General features: G+C 46.2%; 1 protein-coding gene and 1 long non-coding RNA gene across 2 annotated transcripts; one reads left to right on the top strand and one right to left on the bottom strand.

The window, feature by feature from the left end:
• Positions 1–1,254: 1,254 nt before the first annotated feature.
• Positions 1,255–21,034, bottom strand: LOC144099986 (uncharacterized). Its single transcript, XR_013307485.1, has 3 exons — positions 20,948–21,034; positions 3,465–3,559; positions 1,255–1,272 (listed from the first exon to the last, which is right to left on the bottom strand). It is a non-coding gene; the product is annotated as an uncharacterized LOC144099986 (long non-coding RNA).
• Positions 5,176–19,653, top strand: LOC144101465 (uncharacterized). The gene is made up of 6 exons (XM_077634649.1): positions 5,176–5,254; positions 6,991–7,053; positions 11,014–11,108; positions 15,068–15,187; positions 17,282–17,514; positions 19,645–19,653. Exons 2-6 carry the CDS (start codon positions 7,007–7,009, stop codon positions 19,651–19,653), a joined length of 504 nt encoding a protein of 167 aa, XP_077490775.1. The 5' UTR covers positions 5,176–5,254; positions 6,991–7,006.
• Positions 21,035–21,357: the final 323 nt, after the last annotated feature.

Genomic DNA, 21,357 nt, shown 5'->3' with positions numbered 1-21,357 from the left:
AAAGTCGTGAGAAACACTCGCACTATTCACCAGAGGCCAGGATGAATCTCGATCAGCAAAGACATTTAAAGCAGGCCCTACAAGAGCAGTTGAGCGGCCAAGCTTTTTGACATTAATCTGCAATTCAGCAAGGACGAGTATAAATATACTGTTATATCTTCATCGATGTTTGGCTGTAATCACAGCATCTATGATATTATTTCCGGTTTTGGCAAATTTTTATATCTTGAACTGGCGAAGGAAGTCAAGCAGAAACAATACGCTGCACTTTGCAGTGTTCAAAATTCGCAGCTGTGCTTGTAGCTGTATATACGCCTGAAAAAAAAAGGACTTTGGGGAAAAATAATGGCGTAGTATCTGTCTCACATCTCGGCGGACACCTGTCGTTCTTGTCTGTGTTAACTTGAGTAGCGCAATAACAATGTCGAAGATTACAAAACAACTGGGCCTATTTGAAGCTCTTCTTAGATTCAGAAAGTACGGGTCGTTGTGCTGGTTTCCTTCAATGTCAGTCATCACTAGACAAGCTCATTGTTTTTCGAGGCGCTTAAGGGGCCTCAGTGGCGCTTGTGGCAATTGTTATCTTTATCATAATGTGGGAAAAAAGTTCAAGAAACCTTTTAGGCTTCTTTTTTAAGGTGTCACCTCAAGAAGCTATCACGGCGTCACCAGTCTTGAGCCGAATAACTGACAGTTACAGTTGTACTTCTCCAGAAACCTTCATATACTAGAATTTAAAAAAAAACTGAGTAAACGAAATATTCAAATGACAGGAATAAGAATTACAGAACAATGTGAAGAAGTTAGTATAAGTTTAGTTGTTTCGTTAGATACTGAAGCGCTCCATGGGTTTTGTAAGATAGAATGATGTAATTGCACCACTGTGCGCTATTAGAATTGGCCGCAAGTTATTTGCCCTAAACAGTTGAAGAACCAGTGGGTGTGGGGTACTTTTATAGCCCTATTCAGTGAAAGCTCTGGCCACTCTACGTTCCTAATTTCACATCCTTCCCCCCACCCCAATCTTCGGTACTGATTCCTAACGTACTTCCTTTCTCTCAAGGTCTACTGCACTCTGGAACAAAACTCTCCTGAGCATCACATGTTCTGTCGACGTCATGTCCAGCAGTGTTTATAACGACGGTATACCCGTGTCCACAGCAGGTTGGCGGAATCTCATGGTTATAAATATACGCAAAAAAATTCCTACTCACGTCCGCCACAACTTTGCAGCCGATCAGTTATCTTCGTAGTACTAACCATTGTGGCTACCTGTAATCAGAGTATTTTCGGCTCTTTATTCTCCTGTGTCTTGTGGACTTCCCGTGCTACCTTTAATCGATAAACGCCGCATATGCATCTTCGCTGGTCTCTTCTGAATTTATGAAGGGAACTGGGCACAACTAAATAAATCCTATCAGTGTAGCGGTGTCATCATTGACGCGGCGCCGCCTTGCTTGTGGCACGTGCCACCGCCTGCGGGTGGAGCAGTCCTCCATAAGGGTTCAGCGAATGCGATAAGGGTGGGGGCGTTTTTTTCAAGGCTTACTACTTTTTCTCCAGAAGGGGAGATTGGAGAGAGCAAGCTATCTGCTTTTTGCTGGAACCAGTGAACGTGCTAGGTATAAGCTGGTAAAGACGTTTTGGAGTTGGGCAGAAATTATGGTTTTTAGTATAAGGTTTAGTTTAGTTTATGGGTATTTAACATCCCAAAGCAACTCATGCTACGAGGGACACCGTAGTGAAAGGCTGCGGACATTTCGACCACCTGAAGTTCTTTAGCGTGCACTGGCATCGCATAGTACACGGGCCTCTAGAAGTTCGCCTCCATCGAAATGCGACCGCCGCGGCCGGGGTTAGACCAGAATCTTTCGGTTCAGCAGCCGAGCGCCATGACCGCCGAGGCACCGCGGCGGCTTTTTGTATAAGGAGCAGAGCAATGGAGCGGAGAGTTCGGGGAGTATTTGGCGTGGGTAAGATCACCAGTACTAGCAGTAGCCTTTACTGCTCTGGGCTGGCCTCCTTCACTTGCTCCGCTGGATGGATCGTTGTTGCCTGGGATTCTGCAGCCTCGGCTGCAGGCATTGCTTCAGTGTGGGTGCCTCTTGTGGAGGCTGAGTCGATTGGGACGGTGTAGGGGCGCTTTAATGGTGATTGTGGTGTAGGTGTGCCTAGAGCCCGGCTTGGTCGTGCTGTCGACTTTGGCTATTTAGTGCTGGAGGTCTCCGTTTCCTTTGCAGCATTGTGCGGGCTGGGGGTAAATCAGTAATTCATGTGGTGCTTAGTTTCTCTTTCAAGGTACGGCAGCGTGCGTAGATAAGCGTTCCCGATTCTTTGTTGCTGGCGCCATGCCTGGACTCAACAGTGCTCACTGAAGGGGCGGGGTGCACCTGGCTGCATTGTAAGCAGTGCTCCCAACAACAGTGAGAGAGTCCATGAGCGAGATTCGATTTGAACATGCTACGCATCTCTTGGATTCGTCGTTTTGGAGGCCGTTGTGGATTCGGTACCCGCGTTGCCGGCATCAGAGGCGCTTCAGAGCGAATCGGCGCTAAGGTCCCCGCCACTACATCACGCTGCGATACAAGACGAATCAGGGAACGTGGCCTCCGGCGAAAGTGATCTCGACCAATGACCAGTCGCCCACCCTCCTTGCTGTCAGAAAGCCCGTCTCGAGAGTCTCAAGACTGTCCGTAACGGTAACAGGAGAAGTATTGGTTTAATAATAATTGTTTTTGGGGGAAAGGAAATGGCGCAGTCTCTGTCTCATATATCGTTGGACACCTGAACCGCGCCTTTAGGGAAGGAATAAAGGAGGCAGTGAAACAAGAAAGGAAGAAAGATGTGCCGTAGTGGAGGGCTCCTGAATAATTTCGACCACCTGGGGATCTTTAACGGGCACTGACATCGCACAGCAAACAGGCGCCTTAGCGTTTTGCCTCCATAAAAAAGCAGCCGCCGCGGTTGGGTTCGAACCCGGAAACTCCGGATCAGTAGCCGAGCGCTCTAACCACTGAGCCACCGCGGCGGGTAAAAGTCTTGGTTTAATCGTGTGAATTATCCCGTGGCCGGAAGGCGATGGGGAGCGAGATTAGAAATGAATTCACAGCAAGTGTGTGCTATCCGGTGCGAATTGACAATTGCGGTGCGATGGGATGTGGGAAGTATGTTATTTATTTCATTATACTCTAGTTTCGTTTCAAAGGGCGCCTTTGTTATGAAGACGTTCTGCCATTGCTTCGTGCAGGGTGGGTGGGTGGGGGGGGGGGATGGAGAAGGGGGGTGTAGTTGAGCGACACGGGTTTTTGAGCTAGGAACGAGACTGACTGCCATCACTCTCTCGTTAACTAGTTCACACAAGCAGGCCGTTGTAAACATTAGAGATGTTGGCACGAAAAATGTCATGGCATGTAGGGCAGTAATGTACGCCTTCGGCTATCGAGGCTTCACAGTAATCCACTCACCTTGGTCGACATCTTCTGGCCTTTGCCGTTCACTTCCGCTGGGCAAGATTCTCCAGTTCTCGGTCCTTTTGGAACGATTGCATATCCCGGGCGAACTGAAATACAACGTCGTCTGCCTTAACCTTCACTCCTCGCGAGCCACTGAAACAATGCGATTTCTACCTCCCACGCCTACCATACACCCTTTCAAACTTCTTTTCTCGTTCTTAAACGCACTTCACACGACATCGGTGGTCTTTTTGGGTCGGTGCATGAGCGCCCCTCACTCCCAGTTGTGGCTATTCTCGGACCTAAATTATGCGCCGCACTATTCATGCTCAGACGGAACAACACAGATTATCTATCTACAATACACTTAGTACGCCCGCTTGCAGATGCACACGCGCACGACAGCCTACATCACAAGATCTTACAGTCGGACACGACACACAGGCTCTAGGCTGGAAAGTACTCTGGGATCACTCTCTCATCGACCGTTACATTATCGATAAACACTATAGGCTAACGCCACCCGCATACCCACTCTTCCGCAAGCAACTAGGATAAGTTCCGACAAGTGCGTACACAAGAATAATCCTCCATATCCCTCAGACAGTGAACTCATGATATCACACGAAGCACGAAGCAGGCAACCACTACGTCCAAGTTACACTCTTCCATCGTCCACGTAGACCATCCCCGGCCCAATTAGAATCCCAGTTACGTCGTGTAATTAAGGACGTAGAAATTCACAAGAGCACAATATTTAAATACTTATCTCCCTTTCAAGCCACACCCCTATATCCCCCACAGAGCATACCTCACAGATGGATTTGGTGCGTCTATAATTAAGCTGTCCGTTCGCTTCATTCTCAATATTCATACAAAGTCATTGTGTCATCTTTGATATCATAGTCGTTATTTCAGTTGCCGCTTCGCAACCCTGCCGCTTTATCATGAATTTTAGTCCTCCCAGGCAGGGTTGGGGATAGGGGGAAGATGCGGAGTTGATTGGCATGTCCACACCATGTGGTAAATATCCGAAGACTTTTCCCTGCAGTGCGGGCACTGCCCTGTGCACGCAGGGTCGAAATGTTTGATTACTGCCGGGCATAGAAGTGTTTTAGTATAAAGGCGAAGGAGTAAGTGTTCCCCCGCCTTAGTGAGGCCTTGCAGGGCTTAGGAAAGATTGCGTGGCTGAAGTGGTCATTCAGTATTACCAACTCGGGCAAACTCGGGTTAGTTCGTAGCAGCGTCGCGAAAGGTGCAGCCAGTGAGAGGAGGGAGTGGCGCCACCTGCCGCCTAGTGGAGAAAGGGTGTGAAGATGAAGAGCGAGAAACGCAGTTGGGTGCTCATTAAGATGCCAGAAAGAAGAGGCGAAGAATGAACACATGGTTACGCACGTCTACTCGGTCTAACTACTTTTTTTTAAACCCCACCGCTTTTTTCTCAGAAATTCCGTCCTGTTGATTAGCCTTCCAACGCCGTCTGATTCTTGGTCGACACCCCAGGGTCAGCATGTGCAGCTAGACGCTTGGAGAACAACATAAAGGCGTCTTGCACGTGTAGAGGAAAAAGAAGCAACGAACAACGCTGAGAGTAGGCCTTCCTTCCTTCCTTCCTACAGAAACTGGCGGTTTTCTATTTCACTTTTGCTACAACGCTGACCGCTCTCTGTGCCTCAGTGGTTTTCCGCCCTTGTTTCACACTCTGTGGCATCTTCTCACAAGAAACATGGACTCCCAAGCCCAACTGATCCCGCCGTCCCCAAGCGAGTCGGAATCCACGGAAAGCAACAGTCGCAATTCAGGTAAGCGCTTTCTTAGGGAATCGTACCAAGGCGGGGTATCATATTGCTACCTAAATGGCACCGCTTCAGTAACCGCAGGCTTATATGCGGTTCAGGTGGTCAGGTCTTCATCCCTGTAATGCAAGACACCAATGCCTTTTTTTTTCTTGAAGGCAGCTCCGGCGTGGTGTGGCATTGAAGGTGATAAAAACAAATTCGGAGCTTTTCTACTCTAAGCATGCTCTAAATTGACTGCGCCTGTTCGTAATCGTTTTTCAGCATGTGCTTAACTAAGAGCGTAGACCATGCTGTGAGGGTGATAATTTTTTTTTGTAATGAAGTTATAGCTGTTTGTTTTTTTCACAGAGGTCCCCAGGCACAGGGTACACGGGTATGGAGGAGAACAGAGATTGGACATTAATATATTGATTACTCAATAATTATGGGCGACAAGTACTTTTCTTCCTGCCTTCTAACTTTCTTTTTATAAATAATCCAAAAGGAATTTTAAACCTTATAATAGAAGTAACGAGGGCATTTGTCATTTCGTGCAAGCTCGCTCCTTTCCATCGTCATGGAACGGCCCCTTACATAATATGAAGGGAGGCCTGAGAAGCAAGACATTATTACGATTGGATGTGTTCTATCAGTATTGTTTTCGGAGGATCTGTTGTCTGTACTGTTAGCCCCTGTGGACTGTAAGCCGTTTCATTTTCGGGGTTGTCCTTTTATAAAAGAACCAGTGACACGTCTTGCTGTGAGACTGCTAGGACTAGACAGTGTTCGAGACATTCGTGAGAGCTATGTTATCAGCGCGTTTTGTAGAATTAACGCAAAAGATTATTGCATGCATATCTTTTATGGGCTGATTGATGGGCCGATCAAGTGCCGAGATCTCAAAGCTACTTGGCCGCATTAATAGTTGTCTGACTCGCACTCTGGAACTCTCGACATCATGATTGCCGAGCTTGCTATAGCCAAGGCGTTGTCAATTTCGGACAGTAGAAATGTGCATGAATTTCAAAAAGCTCTTGTACTCGATTCTTTGGTGCCAGTTGTTTCCACTTAAACACCCGCCAACAGCAAGAGTGAGTATGGGGATGCGACTCTTGCCTCAAACTCACGTTAATCTAACGCTTTAAGCGGTATTCACGCGGGTGCTGGAATGCCTCTCTAGCAAGAGCGACAGTGCGTACTTCAGTCATTCCACAGGGTGCGCGGCATAATTGCTTTTGTTTTGGTCAGGCGACGGAGACAATGATTATTTTCAAGGCTGGCGCAAATGGTCTCCTGTCTCTGCGATTCTCGCTTTCTCGCGACAGCTTAAAGAGCTCTTGGGCTGGCCATGTGTATGTGCGCCGTGACGCTTGGTATGACAAGAAGTACTGCTGTGCCGAAGCTGTGTGGCTAAATTTGGAGGGCGCGGTGGTGCCCTCGGAGGCCTTGTGGTAAAACACGCAAGTAACTAACGCAGAAGGCAAGAACTGAATTAATTTATTAAAAAATAAAGAAACTGTAGAACTGTATACAAATTCCGAAAATGCAACTCAGGGGAAGAAATCGTCCTGTGAAAATTAAACAGGCAGTTCCCTACTTTCAGATAATAGATCAGGTTCTCTTTGAACGCGAAGCTTCAAAAACAAATTTAACTAAGATGATGACACATGTGCACAGGCAGTCTCCCGCGCGATAAATAAATTGAAACTCAAAGCAGGGCTGGTTTTTTCTAATTTTTTTAAAATCTGTGAACTTCGAAGGTCACCAATACGCTCGATGGAAGTTGATGGCAGTTCTTCAAGATCTTCAACTGACAAAAAATTGTAAGCGCTCGAATGAGCTACGGATCCAACATAAGCAGTTCAATTGCCGATTTATTAAATCATTTAGTTATTACTATGCCATTTTGTCATATTGCCTCCACACAAATTATGCTTGCTTTTATTTATTTTTAATTTTGTTGCGTATTTGCGCTTGTTTCTTTCTTCTCTTTGGTCACTCTTACTTCTCGCAGCGACATTCTAAAAAGATATCTGCTTTTCATTTTATTTGCACTCTGATTTTCACCAGGCCGTGTAGATAACTAAGAAAATAATGAGGTAAAAATATAATAATTGGTTTTCGGGGAAGAAAATGGCCCAGTATCTGTCTCATATATCGTTGGACACCTGAACCGCGCCGTACAGGAAAGGATAAAGGAGTAAGTGAAAGAAGAGACGAAGAGAGAGGTGCCGTAGTGGAGGGCTCTGGGATAATTTCGACCACCTGGGGATCTTTAACGTGCACTGACATCGCACAGCACACGGGCGCCTAAGCATTTTTCCTCCGTAAAAACGCAGACGCCGCGGTCGGGTTCGAACCCGGGAACATGGTTTTTGGCGAAAGGAAATGGCGCTGTATCTGTCTCACGTATCGGAGGACACTTGAACCGCGCCGTAAGGGAAGGGATAAAGGAGAAGTTCAAATAAGTGCGTAATATGAATTCATTACAATGAAGGAAAAAGCTCATTACCTCTCTCTTGGTGGGCACCTCAAACAAGCCGCCAGAAATGGGCTGTAAAAAGGAGTGAAAGGAAGAGATAAAGTGTCACTGTGGCAGGAATACGGGTGTGCGAATATTCGAAAATTTCAAATAGCGAATCGAATATCTCTCTATTCGGGTATTCGAACGATTCAAATAGTGCATTTTCAAAATTATTCGAAAAAACTCGAATATGGTCTCCACTCTTCGAATAGTTTCAAAATAATGGCAGAAGTTTCGAATGAGGCTCGCCGTATTCGACGAAATGGCCTACACCGACGACGTGGACCATCGTTCCGTGAAAACTGTGACGGAGGTCCACGACGCGGTCTATTTCTATGGTGACGTTCATAATGCTTGTACATGGCCTCTAAGATTCAGGAATTTTCAGGAAAACCCTGTCTTGAAGTTCAACCTCGGAGGCTGCGGCTCATACGTACTGCTAGTAGTCACATTTCCTTCGGTGGTGTTCTGGGGCCGTCGGGAGCCCACCGGTTATCTAATGTTTGCACAAGGCTTCCTCCGGCCTAGCGCTCGGCTTTTCTGGGGTGAAGTGCATAAGAAAAGTTTCTTTGACCAAACCAAGCAAAGACAGTTTTCCTGTGTATAACTTGATCGTGTTAGAGCTAATATAAAGCGACTAGCTGTTGCAACCCATTAGTCAAGATGAGTGCTGCGTCTCTTAGCAGCCATAGCTCTAACGTCATAGGTTTTAAACTTATGGCACCATACAAGAGCAGTGCCACAAGTGTCTCCTTAATGTTACGAACGATTGCTCATTCTGTGCGAATATTCGTACAAGCAGCGAATATTAGCAGTAATATTCGATTCGTATTCATTTCAGTTTTTACCTACAATATTCGTATTCGATACGGAAGCGGAGCTGTGCTATTCGTATTCGGTTCATTAACGGTCGCACCGTACACCGAAATGGGGCCTCGGCGTCCGATACCTCATACCCCACAGCGTCTTGCTCAGCAGCTGAAGAGGACAATTTCCTCGCTTGATACACTGCTTTGCGACGCTACATTTCCCTTGATTTTCAGAAAAGATTGAGGCTTGAAGCGCATCGTACACAAAACGCAATATAAGCTTTTGTGAAAATCTACTTTGAAAAAGCGGCGTCCCGGCTGAGACGTTGACTTTTGGTGCTCGAATCACACACGCACTGGTGATGGGCCGAATGTATGGAATTTATAAAAGGCTTAATTGGAGTGCATGGGATATAGAGTTCACAGCCAGTGTCTGTGCACTTTTCGCATGCTTGTGGACATTTCATTCATATAGCTGGTCACTTTTACTGTGTTTCTAACGCTAACCTTGCTTCCTTAGAAAAAGCAGAATCTGACAGTTTATAACACGTTCTTGTTTCAACATTTCAGTGAACATGTAAGCATTTACGTCCAACTTGAACCCCCTTCCTTAAAGATCGTTGCGGGTGCGTTGCTTGGACATCGGCTAGTGAACAGTCATGTGCTCTGCCGTGAAGAGAGCTTTAAGTGAAGTAACGTTAAGTAAAGTTTGCGTTCCGGCTAGTTGGTCGTATTCCGAAGTCACTCGTAACTATGCAGCGCCCGGAAATGCTCCCATCGGTTTTGACTGTAACTTGTAACAGCTGGAAACTTGTCTATAGCACAGACGCAGTAGATGCACAAATAAAGACGGGAAGGAACAAACTCATCGTGTGTTCCGTCTGTGTTCTTGCTTCAAAAGCATTGCATTTTTATGCCCGTCGTGTGACGCCAGGTTAGGCCTTAAAATTAGCAGAGGGTGATTCTCGCCAACAGAGGACCTAAGCATAAGAGTCAAGCTATCAATAGAAGCTAGAAAGTCGCCTGCTGAAAGCGAAATCGAAGCAAGAGGGCTGTAGTGCTGAAATGCGCCGAATAGAGGGCATGCAATAAAGTGTGTGTGGTGGGGGGGGGGGGGGGGGGTCTTAAACGAGCAGTGTTGTTTCCTGGAAGCGCCATTTTAGGCGACGCTTGAATCCGAATGTCTTGTGTACCTCACTGCTGAACCAACACTTCCCTTATAAGCAACGGTCCTGGATCCCTTATAGATGTTCTGCCACAGTGGAAGAAACCCAGATATTAGTGGCATGGCGCAAAGGTATAAAACTTCAGGACCAGCGGTCGACGTGTTTCACACTCTCCGAACGGTTATTTCGCTTTCATGAATGTGCTCAATATTATGTGTCCCTACTAAATGCGCGGAAATTGTGGTTTCACTGCGATAACCTAAGAAGCTTCATAGGGAAAGAAATGTGTTGTAGGTTACATAATTCACTGATTACCTGTAGAGAAGTGACGTCGCCTAATAGGATAAATCCCACTGGCTTATAGGAAGGGGCGTCACTATACCGAAATGACGAAAAATTTAGGGGTGGGGGGGGAGGGCAGTTTGCTTGACCTAAAGTGAGGTGAGATGAAAGCCATTAGAGCAGTGTTGCTGCTTGTGGCTCTGATGTGTGGTGAAGATGTTTATCAATGGCTACACAATTGTTCGCTTCAAGACACGACACTTTCGCTGATGTTCATCGCGCGCACGCTTGGTTGCTGGAGACACAGGAGGGGGTTCAGGCGGCATCCTTCCAGATCGGCGTTCAGGAGGTGTCTGCCAAGATTGCCTGGGGTGAGCTCCTCTCGAACGATAGTGGCGCCGCTCAGTGACGTCACATGCATGCGCGGTAGGCTTAAGCACAGGGGCATTGTCTTCGGGCGCCTTGCGCCTGCGCAGTGCATTATCGTATACTGAGTTCCCAGTTGCGACATTCTACACCAACCACTAGTATTATTAACTAATTACTCATTAACTATGTAATAAATTACCAATCACAATTAACGAATTAATAATTGAATGATTGCCAATTATCTAATTATTAATTAACGACTTGCTAATTGTTAATTACCTTGGAGGACACTTGTCTGCTTACATGGAGGAATGCGAAATCATGTGTTTTGAGGAAAACAATGGTTTTGAGGAAAGGACGCCGTAGCTCTCAGATCTCGAAATATCTGTGAACACCTTCCCACGTTTGACTGACAGCTATGGTGTGACACTTTTGTGCGAACATCCCCGCTGGCGAGTCGTGAGCCTGTAACGGCTTTTGCCTTAATATACGTAAGTGCCTCCACGTCGGTACTGCCTCAACAGAACCTGCTGCTGATATAAGACGCGCCGATTATCCTTCGTTTCCTTGCAACACTCATAATGCAATGTCCGAAGCGCCCGTTTTTCTTTCGTTCTTTCTGGCTGCTTGCAGGTCTGCCCACGAGAACACCCGGCAGGTTATTATCGCTCTCTTCGCCCTGAGCGTTCTCGGCTGCATGTTTCTGGCCTACTTCTTCATCTGGCGAGGTGGGAACATGACACCGCGTGCAAGCGGTGACATTCACTATTGCCTCGAGCCTGCAATAGTTGGTTACAACGTGACGTCAAGCATACCATATTAAAGCATTACGCGTAGCTGTTGCAACTCTGGTAGTTACCGACTATTCAAAGGGTTTGCACAGAGGTTTGTCGCCTCTCTCGCCTCTTTACGACTATGAACTCATTGCATGGGAGACCTATTATACTGAATGTTTAATACTATTAATACTGACTGCTCAGTCTAAACAATTGAGGTCACCAGGTCCAACCTGCAGATGTCGGGCTACAGCATACGACAAAAAGCCGGACTTTCGTCAATCTGAAAAAACTCGTATCTACAACTATCGTTCTGAAATCGGAAATCACATGAACGGCAGTAAACAAGCAGTGGAATAGCGGGAGAAAACGAATTTGGGGCCCCAAATCACTGGGGGTGCTTTATTCGCTGCAACAAATAAAGTAAAATAGCACCTTCCGGCATTCCCGATTAATTTTCTCGTGCGTGTCTCCCGTAGCGGGCGTTTCAGCAAAAACCTTAAAAATTTCTGAATATTAGGGAATGAAAAATAACTGGGAAAATTATCAGGGAAGAAAGTTGCAGCTACTGCAGACGTCGCTTAAAATAAAACCATCCTAGTTAAGTGCCTAATAATTTAATCCATTTAGGAACCTTTCAATTAGATAAATCAACTGGTTAGGGCTAGCTGCGAAATCGAAGCCGTGGACGAGCCGATGCAACGTCAGTTTTCGAAACGAAGGAAAAATTATTCAAAAAGCAGAGCATATCAATTAAGTGTGTTGCTTTTTCCTGCTCTATACAGCAGTGCAACACATCAGGCTAGCAGGAAGTTATTGCAAAGGCAGCGTGTCCTGTTGACGTCCTCTTGACGTTCCTACCGGCGGCAAGGCTTTCTTCTCCATCTTCGCTTAGCGACAAAAAAAAAAACATCTACGCGACAGTTATCTTTGAGACCGATGAGGCAACAGGAAATACATGCCGCTGTACAATTGCATGCATTTCGCGCCGTATTATTTGCATCACGTTGCCTGCGGTGTGGCTCAGTTGGTGCAGAGCTTAGGAGAGCAGAAAGTTGGGCTAGTTGGTTGAAATGCATACTGAAGAAGTTGGCGCGCAAAAACGAGGACAAGCGAGACAAACAAAGACGGGCGCTACTCACAACTGAAGGTTTATTCCAGACAATGCTCGAATAAATAGTCAAACCAACAAGAACAAAAACAAACAAACGTCATGAACACCACAAGTTACCCCGTGAATCCCAATGATTTGGTTAGGAACAGATACTCCCTATCAGAGAAGCGGACGGAAGTCTGACTAATGCACTTATCGCCACTGATGCGCGTATGAAAGGCTTCCATGAGCTCCCGCGTGAGTTGCTCCCTGTGCCTGAATAGGATGGTCGTTTTTTCAAAAAGCGGTTTACACTGGATTTTCTTTTCCTTGTCGTTTGTAATGCACGTGCGGCAATGGTTAGGGAGGTTATCAAGAGAATCTCCCCCGAGCAATCTTCGGTGCTCTCCTAATCTCTCGTTGACGCATCGTCCAGTTTGGCCGATGTATAGAGCGCCACACGACAACGGCAATCTGTACACAACCCCCCTGGCACAGGTAACGAACGGGGCTTTGTTTTTGATGTTGCATTCATTTCTTGTTTTTCGTACCGTTCTTTCGCCTCCTTCTTCCATCCGTTTGTGCACCTGTGAACAAGTTGCAAACAAGGAAGTTGGGAGCAATCTGTTCACAGGTGCACAAACGGATGGAAGAAGGATGCGACAGAACGGTACAAAAAACAAGAAATGAATGCAACATCAAACACAAAGCCCCGTTCGTTACCTGTGCCAGGGGGGTTGTGTACAGATTGCCGTTGTCGTGTGGCGCTCTATACATCGTCCAAACTGGACGATGCGTCAACGAGAGATTAGGAGAGCACCGAAGATTGCTCGGGGGAGATTCTCTTGATAACCTCCCTAAACATTGCCGCACGTGCATTACAAACGACAAGGAAAAGAAAATCCAGTGAAAACCGCTTTTTGAAAAAACGACCATCCTATTCAGGCACAGGGAGCAACTCACGCGGGAGCTCATGGAAGCCTTTCATATGCGCATCAGTGGCGATAAGTGCATTAGTCAGACTTCCGTCCGCTTCTCTGATAGGGAGTATCTGTTCCTAACCAAATCATTGGGATTCACGGGGTAACTTGTGGTGTTCATGACGTTTGTTTGTTTTTGTTCTTGTTGGTTTCACTATTTATTCCAGCATTGTCTGGAATAAACCTTCAGTTGTGAGTAGCGCCCGTCTTTGTTTGTCTCGCTTGTCCTCGTTTTTCCGCGCCAACTACTTCAGTGGTGCAGAGCTAGCGGCGCGCCTCATGCGCAAGGTTTCAGTTTTTTTTCGGAAAAAAATTTAGTGGCTTGTGCCACCCTGCAGACTTTTTGAAAACGACTTTGTTGATACAGGATGGTGCTGCGACCGCACGCCAAGCACGGAGGAATTTTAATGGAAACGAATGCTACTCGCTTAAATCGGGCAGCTGTAATTTTCATGCTCATATAATTACTCACGTATGCCTAAGTATTGATCTCAGAGATACGTTTCTAACAAACCTTCCATTCATCAGACGCGTCTTTGTTCATATTCAAACGTCGTGGCGGAGCTGAAGCGTCAACGTCTCGAATTTCAAAGGCCTCGGTTTGATTCCCGGCATGTACGGCAATTTTTTTTTAATCATTGAATGTGCGTGCCCGCTGATTTTTAGGCAGCCCTCGAATATTTCTTGCATCTGTTGCGCGGCGCATGCGCAATCGAGGGCTGTGCCAGGCACGGAGAAATCGGTTTTACATGGCGTAGTAAAGCTCATGACAAAATATAGCGCAAAAGGAACACGAGTTACGAAAAGAGAACGACGCAGACAAGCGCTGACTAAAAAATGGGGCTTATTGATGAAACACGCAATTTAAACAAGTCGCTTTCGAAAAACATAAAACAAGCAGCCCCCCCCCCCCCCTCTCCCCTCCTCGGAAGCCCGAGCCAAAAGAAAAAAAAGGAATTGTAAGCAGCACGTGCCACTTATCGCTGGGGAAGAATCAGTTCAGCACCAAAAAAAAACCGTTATCGAAAAGGATATCAATGCAATAGGCCGATTAAAAAATCAATTTCACAGTCTGCTATCGCTTAAAAATTGATTTGGCATAGTCCTGTGCATGGTGTTATGTTCTTCTGCTGATAACACCCTCTGTCACTCCGAACGTCTCGTTGTGTTTTCTTGCTCATGATGCGTGTATGCAAACCCTGATATACGGGGAAATATACGCGCCAGGACGGAGCACTGCGTGTGCTTTTCCTGCCCGGCTCCCGCGATGGAATAAAGGGATTCCGCAAACAGCATAGGTAATCGGCCCAATATTGAGAATGGGGGAGAGGGGGCTTAATTCTAGTCATTTGCCAATATATTTGCAATATTGGGCCGATTCACTTTTCTGCTGAAATCCTAAGAAGCTCAATGTCGCCGCTTGCTCGTCGTTCTTCGAATCGGCCAAAAATGTAACAGTCGCTACGAACTGACCACTGGCATTGGCCACCACCCCGCGTTAATTTAAACGCTCAGTAAAATTAAGTTAATCGTCTAGGTAAGTAGCGTGATTTCTAAATAACGTCCACCCTAACGTGGAGGTATGTTCATTAATGATTTTCTTTCTATTTTAAACACCCCTAGTTTGGATATTTTGAAAGTGCAGACTGAAACAAACGCATTTTAAATAAATAAATCAACCAGACGCTATGGTCATGTTTTTCGCACTGCTACGGAATTCCAGTATTTCTTTGCAGCATGATGGGTTGCGACTGAGCATAGACGACTTCTCCTCTTCTTCTGATGACCTCCCTCTTATTTATGGGCCGGGCATCCCGTCCCCGCGTCCTTTTCCGCAGGGATTCTGGAGCAATACGGATCCGACTTGTCACAATTCCAAGCCGCCCGTCACTTGGCACGCACCACGTCGAGGAGGGTTCTCCGCCTGAAACAGCGGGTGCCGCTGCGGTGCAACAAACGTGAGTGACACAGTCCTAACGAAAGCTTTCCACCACCTGTGCACTTCAAGGGGCACTAACAAGCGCCAGCAAATCCTTGGATCACAAAGTGCCATACAAAAGAAAATTTTGTTTACGTTCCGAAATGACATTACACCTCAGAAACATTGTAAATGATGAAGTAGCCGAAGCCTCAACCACTTTACTACCGTTGGCTGTGCCGCGGGCAGTCCAATAAGAAGATGGAGAATGCCGAAATTTTCGTCAGTTGCTAGCAACGCTGGTGTGGACCGCGCTCACAGTTAATGAGGGTAGTTAACCAGAAAAGCATCTTGGGCTTGTTGGTTTACCATCCTGCCCCTGTTCTAGTGTGTCGTCCTCGTTCTGCGCTGTTAACATCAGAGTAGGACCAAACGCCGACATAAGATTTAAGTCGTCTTGCCATCATTAAATCTTCTATTTAAGCATGCAGACTGAAATCTTCTACGGTGTTTTGTAAAGCAATTTCATTTTCTCAAAGGCGAAGTTTTTTTTTTTGCTAAACGTTCAATATAGTCAATGTAGTCATTGCCCGTGAACCACTCGCGTTGTATGGCGCTGTTAAAACGACTAAATTTTTCTTACCTTAATAGTATATGTACATTTCACAGGTTTGTATTCGGAAGGCTAGTATGTTTTTCTTTCCTGTTGTAACTGCCGCTGTATGCAGCTTTTTCTATTATTCGTGCTGTTAAAAAAATTAGCGATAAATGAAACAAGAACGTATACAAAAAGGAAAAATACACAAAGCCGGGTGGAGGTTTAATAAAAATTTCGCTTTATGCTAAATTTGTTCCCTACCAGTTCATTTTGCGCTTAGTTTTTTTCATGGTTTTGTATCAATTCGCCCATCTCTCTATTCGTACTCAATTCGGACTAGTTGGTTAATAATGCTGCAGACTCTCAGTGCGATAAAACAAGATACGATATTGAGGGCAAGGGGGAGACTTCAAGAGTTGCTGGACTCTACTCCCACTGGCAGCAGTTAGCTGAAACGGGTACGAACTTTGTGTGACCCGATGCTCGCCATTCCTTTTCAGATGGCATAAGAAAGAAGCCGGTATAGCTTAAAATCTCGTTGTACAATGGGAGCTGACAGTTGTTAGGTAAGTGGGCCACAATTAGACTTTACCGCACGCAGTGAATTTGATTTGTTCGATGGCGTAACGATTCATTGACCTACCTAAGCAGCGGTGTCGGCAAGACATCTTTTCCGAGTCATTTGATTCACATAAAAAGCACCATGTGAGGGAGCAAGCTCTTATTAACCTTAAAACCAATGATTGAATGACAGCACTGGGGATCGAACCCAGCCCCTCCGCCATATGACGCCGGTGCTTAAAGCACACGGACACCGCTAAGCCACAATGCCATCGCTGTGGCACGGTCCCTGTGACATGCTTCTGCGCCTCTTGCAGCGTGGTGAGGGCAAATGCTCAATCCAGCGACTTACAGTGACAAACGCTTGAATTAAACTGCGCTTTATTTAAACAAGTATTGCCCATCAAGGTTGCCCACTCATGCGCACTTGCATCATCTGTGGCCAATCGCGAAAACCACCGACGCACCAACCAACCGCCTTTCCCTAACCACACATTATCTCTGTAGCAGGCTGCTTTACCGAGCTTGCACAAGCCAAACCAGCAAAGACTATTCGAGTAAGCGCGCCAAAGGCGTCCAGGGCTCAGAGCGCCAGCCGAAACCAATGGGGACTATTCCCGCACCAATTTAAAATTAATTTAATAAAACCTGTTCGTCCTCTTACTCCTCTAAACCACGTGTATTTATATAATCTTGGTCCTCCTTCATTTTCCTTAATTTTTATCCGCCTTTAAGGCAGATTCATTCCTACCGTCCTGTGCTCTCTCTCCTCAACCGCATCCTTCTTTGTCGGCGTCCTTCAGGTCTGCTCGTACGTTCTGAACATTTTAGCGTGCACTGAGTGGTCCTAATGTCAGCGTTACTGCACCTTGTTTCATTCTTTGCATTGCTTTCATTTGCAACAAACCAGCCCAATGCTGTCACTTTTATTTGCTCTGTACCCTAATCTCTTTCTTTTCCTCGTCACCCTATCAGCCGACGTGATCTGCGATTCGATGCCCGTCCTATGCACCCTGGGCGCCGACGGGCTTACCAACTGGATCGTGCTGCCCCCGATCGGCTACTGTTCCATCATCTTCTACGAAGCTATAGGATATCGGGAGCGTGACAACCTGGACACGGAGCCCAGCGAACGGCTCACCAACTTCATGCGGCGGGCGACCGAGAGTGCAGGGTCGGAGTTTGGCGTTGCCTTCGAGTTCGGGCAAGTGCACCATTTTCATTATAGCCTTCATATACATTAAGAGTGAACCTGAATGTTCATGATTGCCACTTGCGCTTGATTTCGCGTCCGCAATCTATATCTCTCTAACCATTTGTACTGATTGGCTAGTTTACGATTGCGAGCTCTGTTCACAAGTGTACATTCTCCGACTGCAATTCCTTTCAGCCATTCGTAAAAGACACTCTACGATTACAATGTCTTTCAGCAAATCGTCGAAGAATGTGGGGTGAATGGGATGAGGAAATGCGAGCAAAAGGCAGGAGAGGTCAACACAAGAGAGCCTGTATTTCTGCCTCAACAATAGGCCCCAAAATAGTGGGGTGGAAGGAAAAGAGGGCGTTAGAGCAAAAGCTTTGAAATAAACGGCAAGTGGTGACAAAAATCTGGGCACTTAAATTCTAGCCGTATATTGGCCGCCTACATATACAGGTTGTTTCACCTAAGATTTTACACATTTTTGTAAAATAGGCTTTTGAGTTAGACGATAGGTTATTCGGAATAGCATAATCAGCACTGTAGTACATCAGAATACAGCTAAGACGTGCTAACTAGTAGGCCGGTTAACTAATATTTATTAGCTATGTTTTTAACTATTTGTGTTAGGCTCTCCAATCATTGAAAGGCGTGCATACCACCGTAAGTAATATCCATATCCGGCTATTTCGACGAGTTACGTGCAATGACGAGGTTCCTTTGCCTGCAAGCTTCTCGGAAGCGCATGTATTTTTGCGCAATGTAGGCAAAATTGGTTGGGCCATAGCGCCAACGGTAACCCGGTTTTAGAAATTCTAAAAAATTATATCGATATTACATACGGCGGGCTACATACCGAAATGCCCATCCTGCTAGTTAGCACGTCCTAGCTGTATTCTGATGTACTGCACCGCTGACTATGCTGTGCCAAAAAAGCTGTCGTCTAACTCAATGCCTATTTCTTACAAAATATTGTAAAGTCTTAGGTGAAACACCCTGTATATGTTTCTCAGCGTTTGCGCTAGAAATGTGGTGGTGTCTCGTTTGAGCCTGGTTTATAGAGGTTTCTTCGCGAGCCGTCTGACCGAACTAAGGTCTGTGTTAACTGTAATCCTTCCCATGGCATAAACTCTTCCTTGTCATAGTCTCTGGTGGCATTTGCATTTGAACCAGACACCTTCCCCACCTGTCTGAATTTTATCATGCTAACATCGTTCACGAGTCTGTTTACGCTCACTGTAGAAGTCGCTGCAGATCTCCAAACAGAGCTAACAGTGTCTTTATAAAAGTATTTGCTAGCTTTTGTACGCAGTTTCACGTCCTTCGTTGCTAAGTGAAAAGAAGTTCACGCTAACCGCAAGTTAAAAAAAACCGCCAATACCAAATTCGCAGTTATTCCTATTTGGTATTTTTCTGCCTAGGAACGGTGCAACCACGCTATTTATTTTCAAGCTTCAAAATTTTCTTGACCAAAAGATGATTTCAGTCACCCTTGTCTTGCGATATCCGATGCCCGGCTACATACGAAGAAACTGTGTCCATCTACCTGCTCTTAGTTTCCCTAGCAGCACAGGTAATGGGCCCAATATTGGAATTGGCTGGTTTCACTCTTGTCCTTTGTAGGACCGACTATTGCCAATATATTTCCAATATTCGGCCGATTACCTGTGCGGCTTGGGATAATATGGCACACAGCCTTGAATTTCCTGCCTGCAACAAATTTCCCTCTTCTGTCAAAGCACAGCAGCGGCGCAACAAGTCACTTAGCCAATAAATAGGATGGCTTTCAATATAAAATGGGAGGCGCATAATTCTGCTCGTCGCTCATGAGAAAGAACCGGTCAGCATTGTCGAGGTCAGACAACCAAGAGACTGTTTTGACCAGACTATGCCCAGGCTATGCCCAGAGACTATGCGCACAATGCCTAGTAACACCAGGTACCTGCTTCCTCTCGAAAACCTCCTGCTCCTGGTTGTCGGGCGCCTCTCGATACTGGATGGTAACTAAGCTAAGATTTGGAGTGGCAAATTTTAAGTGATACTTAACCGCGTAAACGCTTGAACAACGGCTATTTCTCTCATTGTCTGTAGCTTTTCTAACTTGTCCCGCGCATTGTGCGCGTCTTGGTTTCATGTGCAGATACGGTAAGGAGGCCCGAGAAGCGCTGGATGGCTCTAACGGAACGGAACTGCTGGGTCTATTCCACCAACACGGGATCTTCCACTTCGGAGTGCTCGACGCCAAGACGTCCCCGTCTCCTGCCGAGGTTAACATCAAGGCTACCCTGGATCTATTCAATGTTAGTGCACCGCGTATTTGGCCGCTTCGAGCTATCTGCGTTTGCACCAGGGCGTGCGCACCTGAAATCTGCACACTCTAGAGACACTCGTGTCCGGAGGTGAATGTACGTGACCATCGCTGGAGTGGGCACCCTGGCGAGAGCCTGTGCCAAGTAATGTGTGTGCATGTGCGTCGCATGCCCCCACAGCGCACAATACTGAAAGTGCCTCACAGCCTCCCATCATGAAAAGCATTACCACTGGAAAGTCATTCAGGTGAAAACTGGAGGTTTCACTTTTAGAGTTCCACTGCGCCGATGCCAACCAAGAAATTGGCACCGTACAAAGCCCTTTTGTGTATAAATGAAATTGTAAAAATATAAGATTAAAACATGATTAGTAGACGACTCGCTTTAATGCAGAGTAACGGAAAGCAAGCAAAAATTATGCTTAAGTGAGTAAACAGAAGTAAATGGGCTCGCGAGACTCGTGTGCACCAGATGTGCTTTCCTCAGAAGTCTTTATGACTGGCTTCGATAAACTTCGTCGAGTCTGTATCTGATTCTTGTGGTTCCTCTAGCGAGGTACTTCAAATTTAAGATATAAGTAAATAATGAAAATACGTTTCCTTCACCGTTCACAGAGGGGAAAAAACTTTTTACTTTTTAGTTCCCATGACGTGTCTCATAGCCGCAATGCCTGCTACGCATATTCATTCGTTTAAAAGACGATGAGCAGATCTATATTCTATTACTGTTCTCAGCGAAAATTGATTCTCGTGCTCTTCCTGGCTAGGTGACCGTTTATACGGCAGCGAAAGACATGCTTATCGCTGAGAAAACCGCTATTAAAAATCTTCCCGCCAGCCATTCACACTCCTGACGTCCTCGTTACCAGAAAGACAGGTTGCCAACGCCTTGAAGTTTGTGGCAGTGTTCCGTCGCCTCTGGAATCCAAGCAAGAAATTCGTGTTCACGCACGAATTTTACTTACTAAATTACTAAATCCGCCGGTGATGCCGACACCTCTGTTTCGTTATTCGTTTTTTTGTGACTTGTTAACGCCAACTACCATTTGTACTCGGTGTCCTTTGAAGTGAGCGCAACTGCAGCATCTCGTGCGTTGCATCTAATAACGAACACCAATGTACATTCGAAACACACCTTTTTCTAGCTTCTCAGGCAGATCCAGAGGACGAGAGACGCCGAGACCCCGCACCTCCTGGGTGGAATCGTGTTTGGCGTAAGAATGACGCCGCGGCAGACACAGGCGGAGATTGACCTCATCAACGACGTTGTCATGTGAGCTTCCCTCCAAAGGTCGGCACATTATAGCGCGAAACATGACTAAGACGTGAGAGCGAAGAAGAGATAAGCGGAAATTCATTGCAGCTGAAGTCTTTGGATTATTCTGTCCACAGCTGTAGGACCACTAGCTATTAGGTGATGTGTTTCATCTGCCGCGGCGGCTCAGTGGCTTGAAGCATGGTCTCTGAGCGAACCTTTGTGTTCGATCCCAACTAGGGCGGGCTTATCACAATGAGAAAGTAGTGACAGAGTACCCACGTATAAGA

The sequence above is a fragment of the Amblyomma americanum genome, chromosome 8, assembly GCF_052857255.1.
Source record: "Amblyomma americanum isolate KBUSLIRL-KWMA chromosome 8, ASM5285725v1, whole genome shotgun sequence".
NCBI classification, from domain to species: domain Eukaryota; kingdom Metazoa; phylum Arthropoda; class Arachnida; order Ixodida; family Ixodidae; genus Amblyomma; species Amblyomma americanum.
Note: the sequence above shows the minus strand (reverse complement) of the source record. Positions and strands in the feature narration are given on the sequence as shown.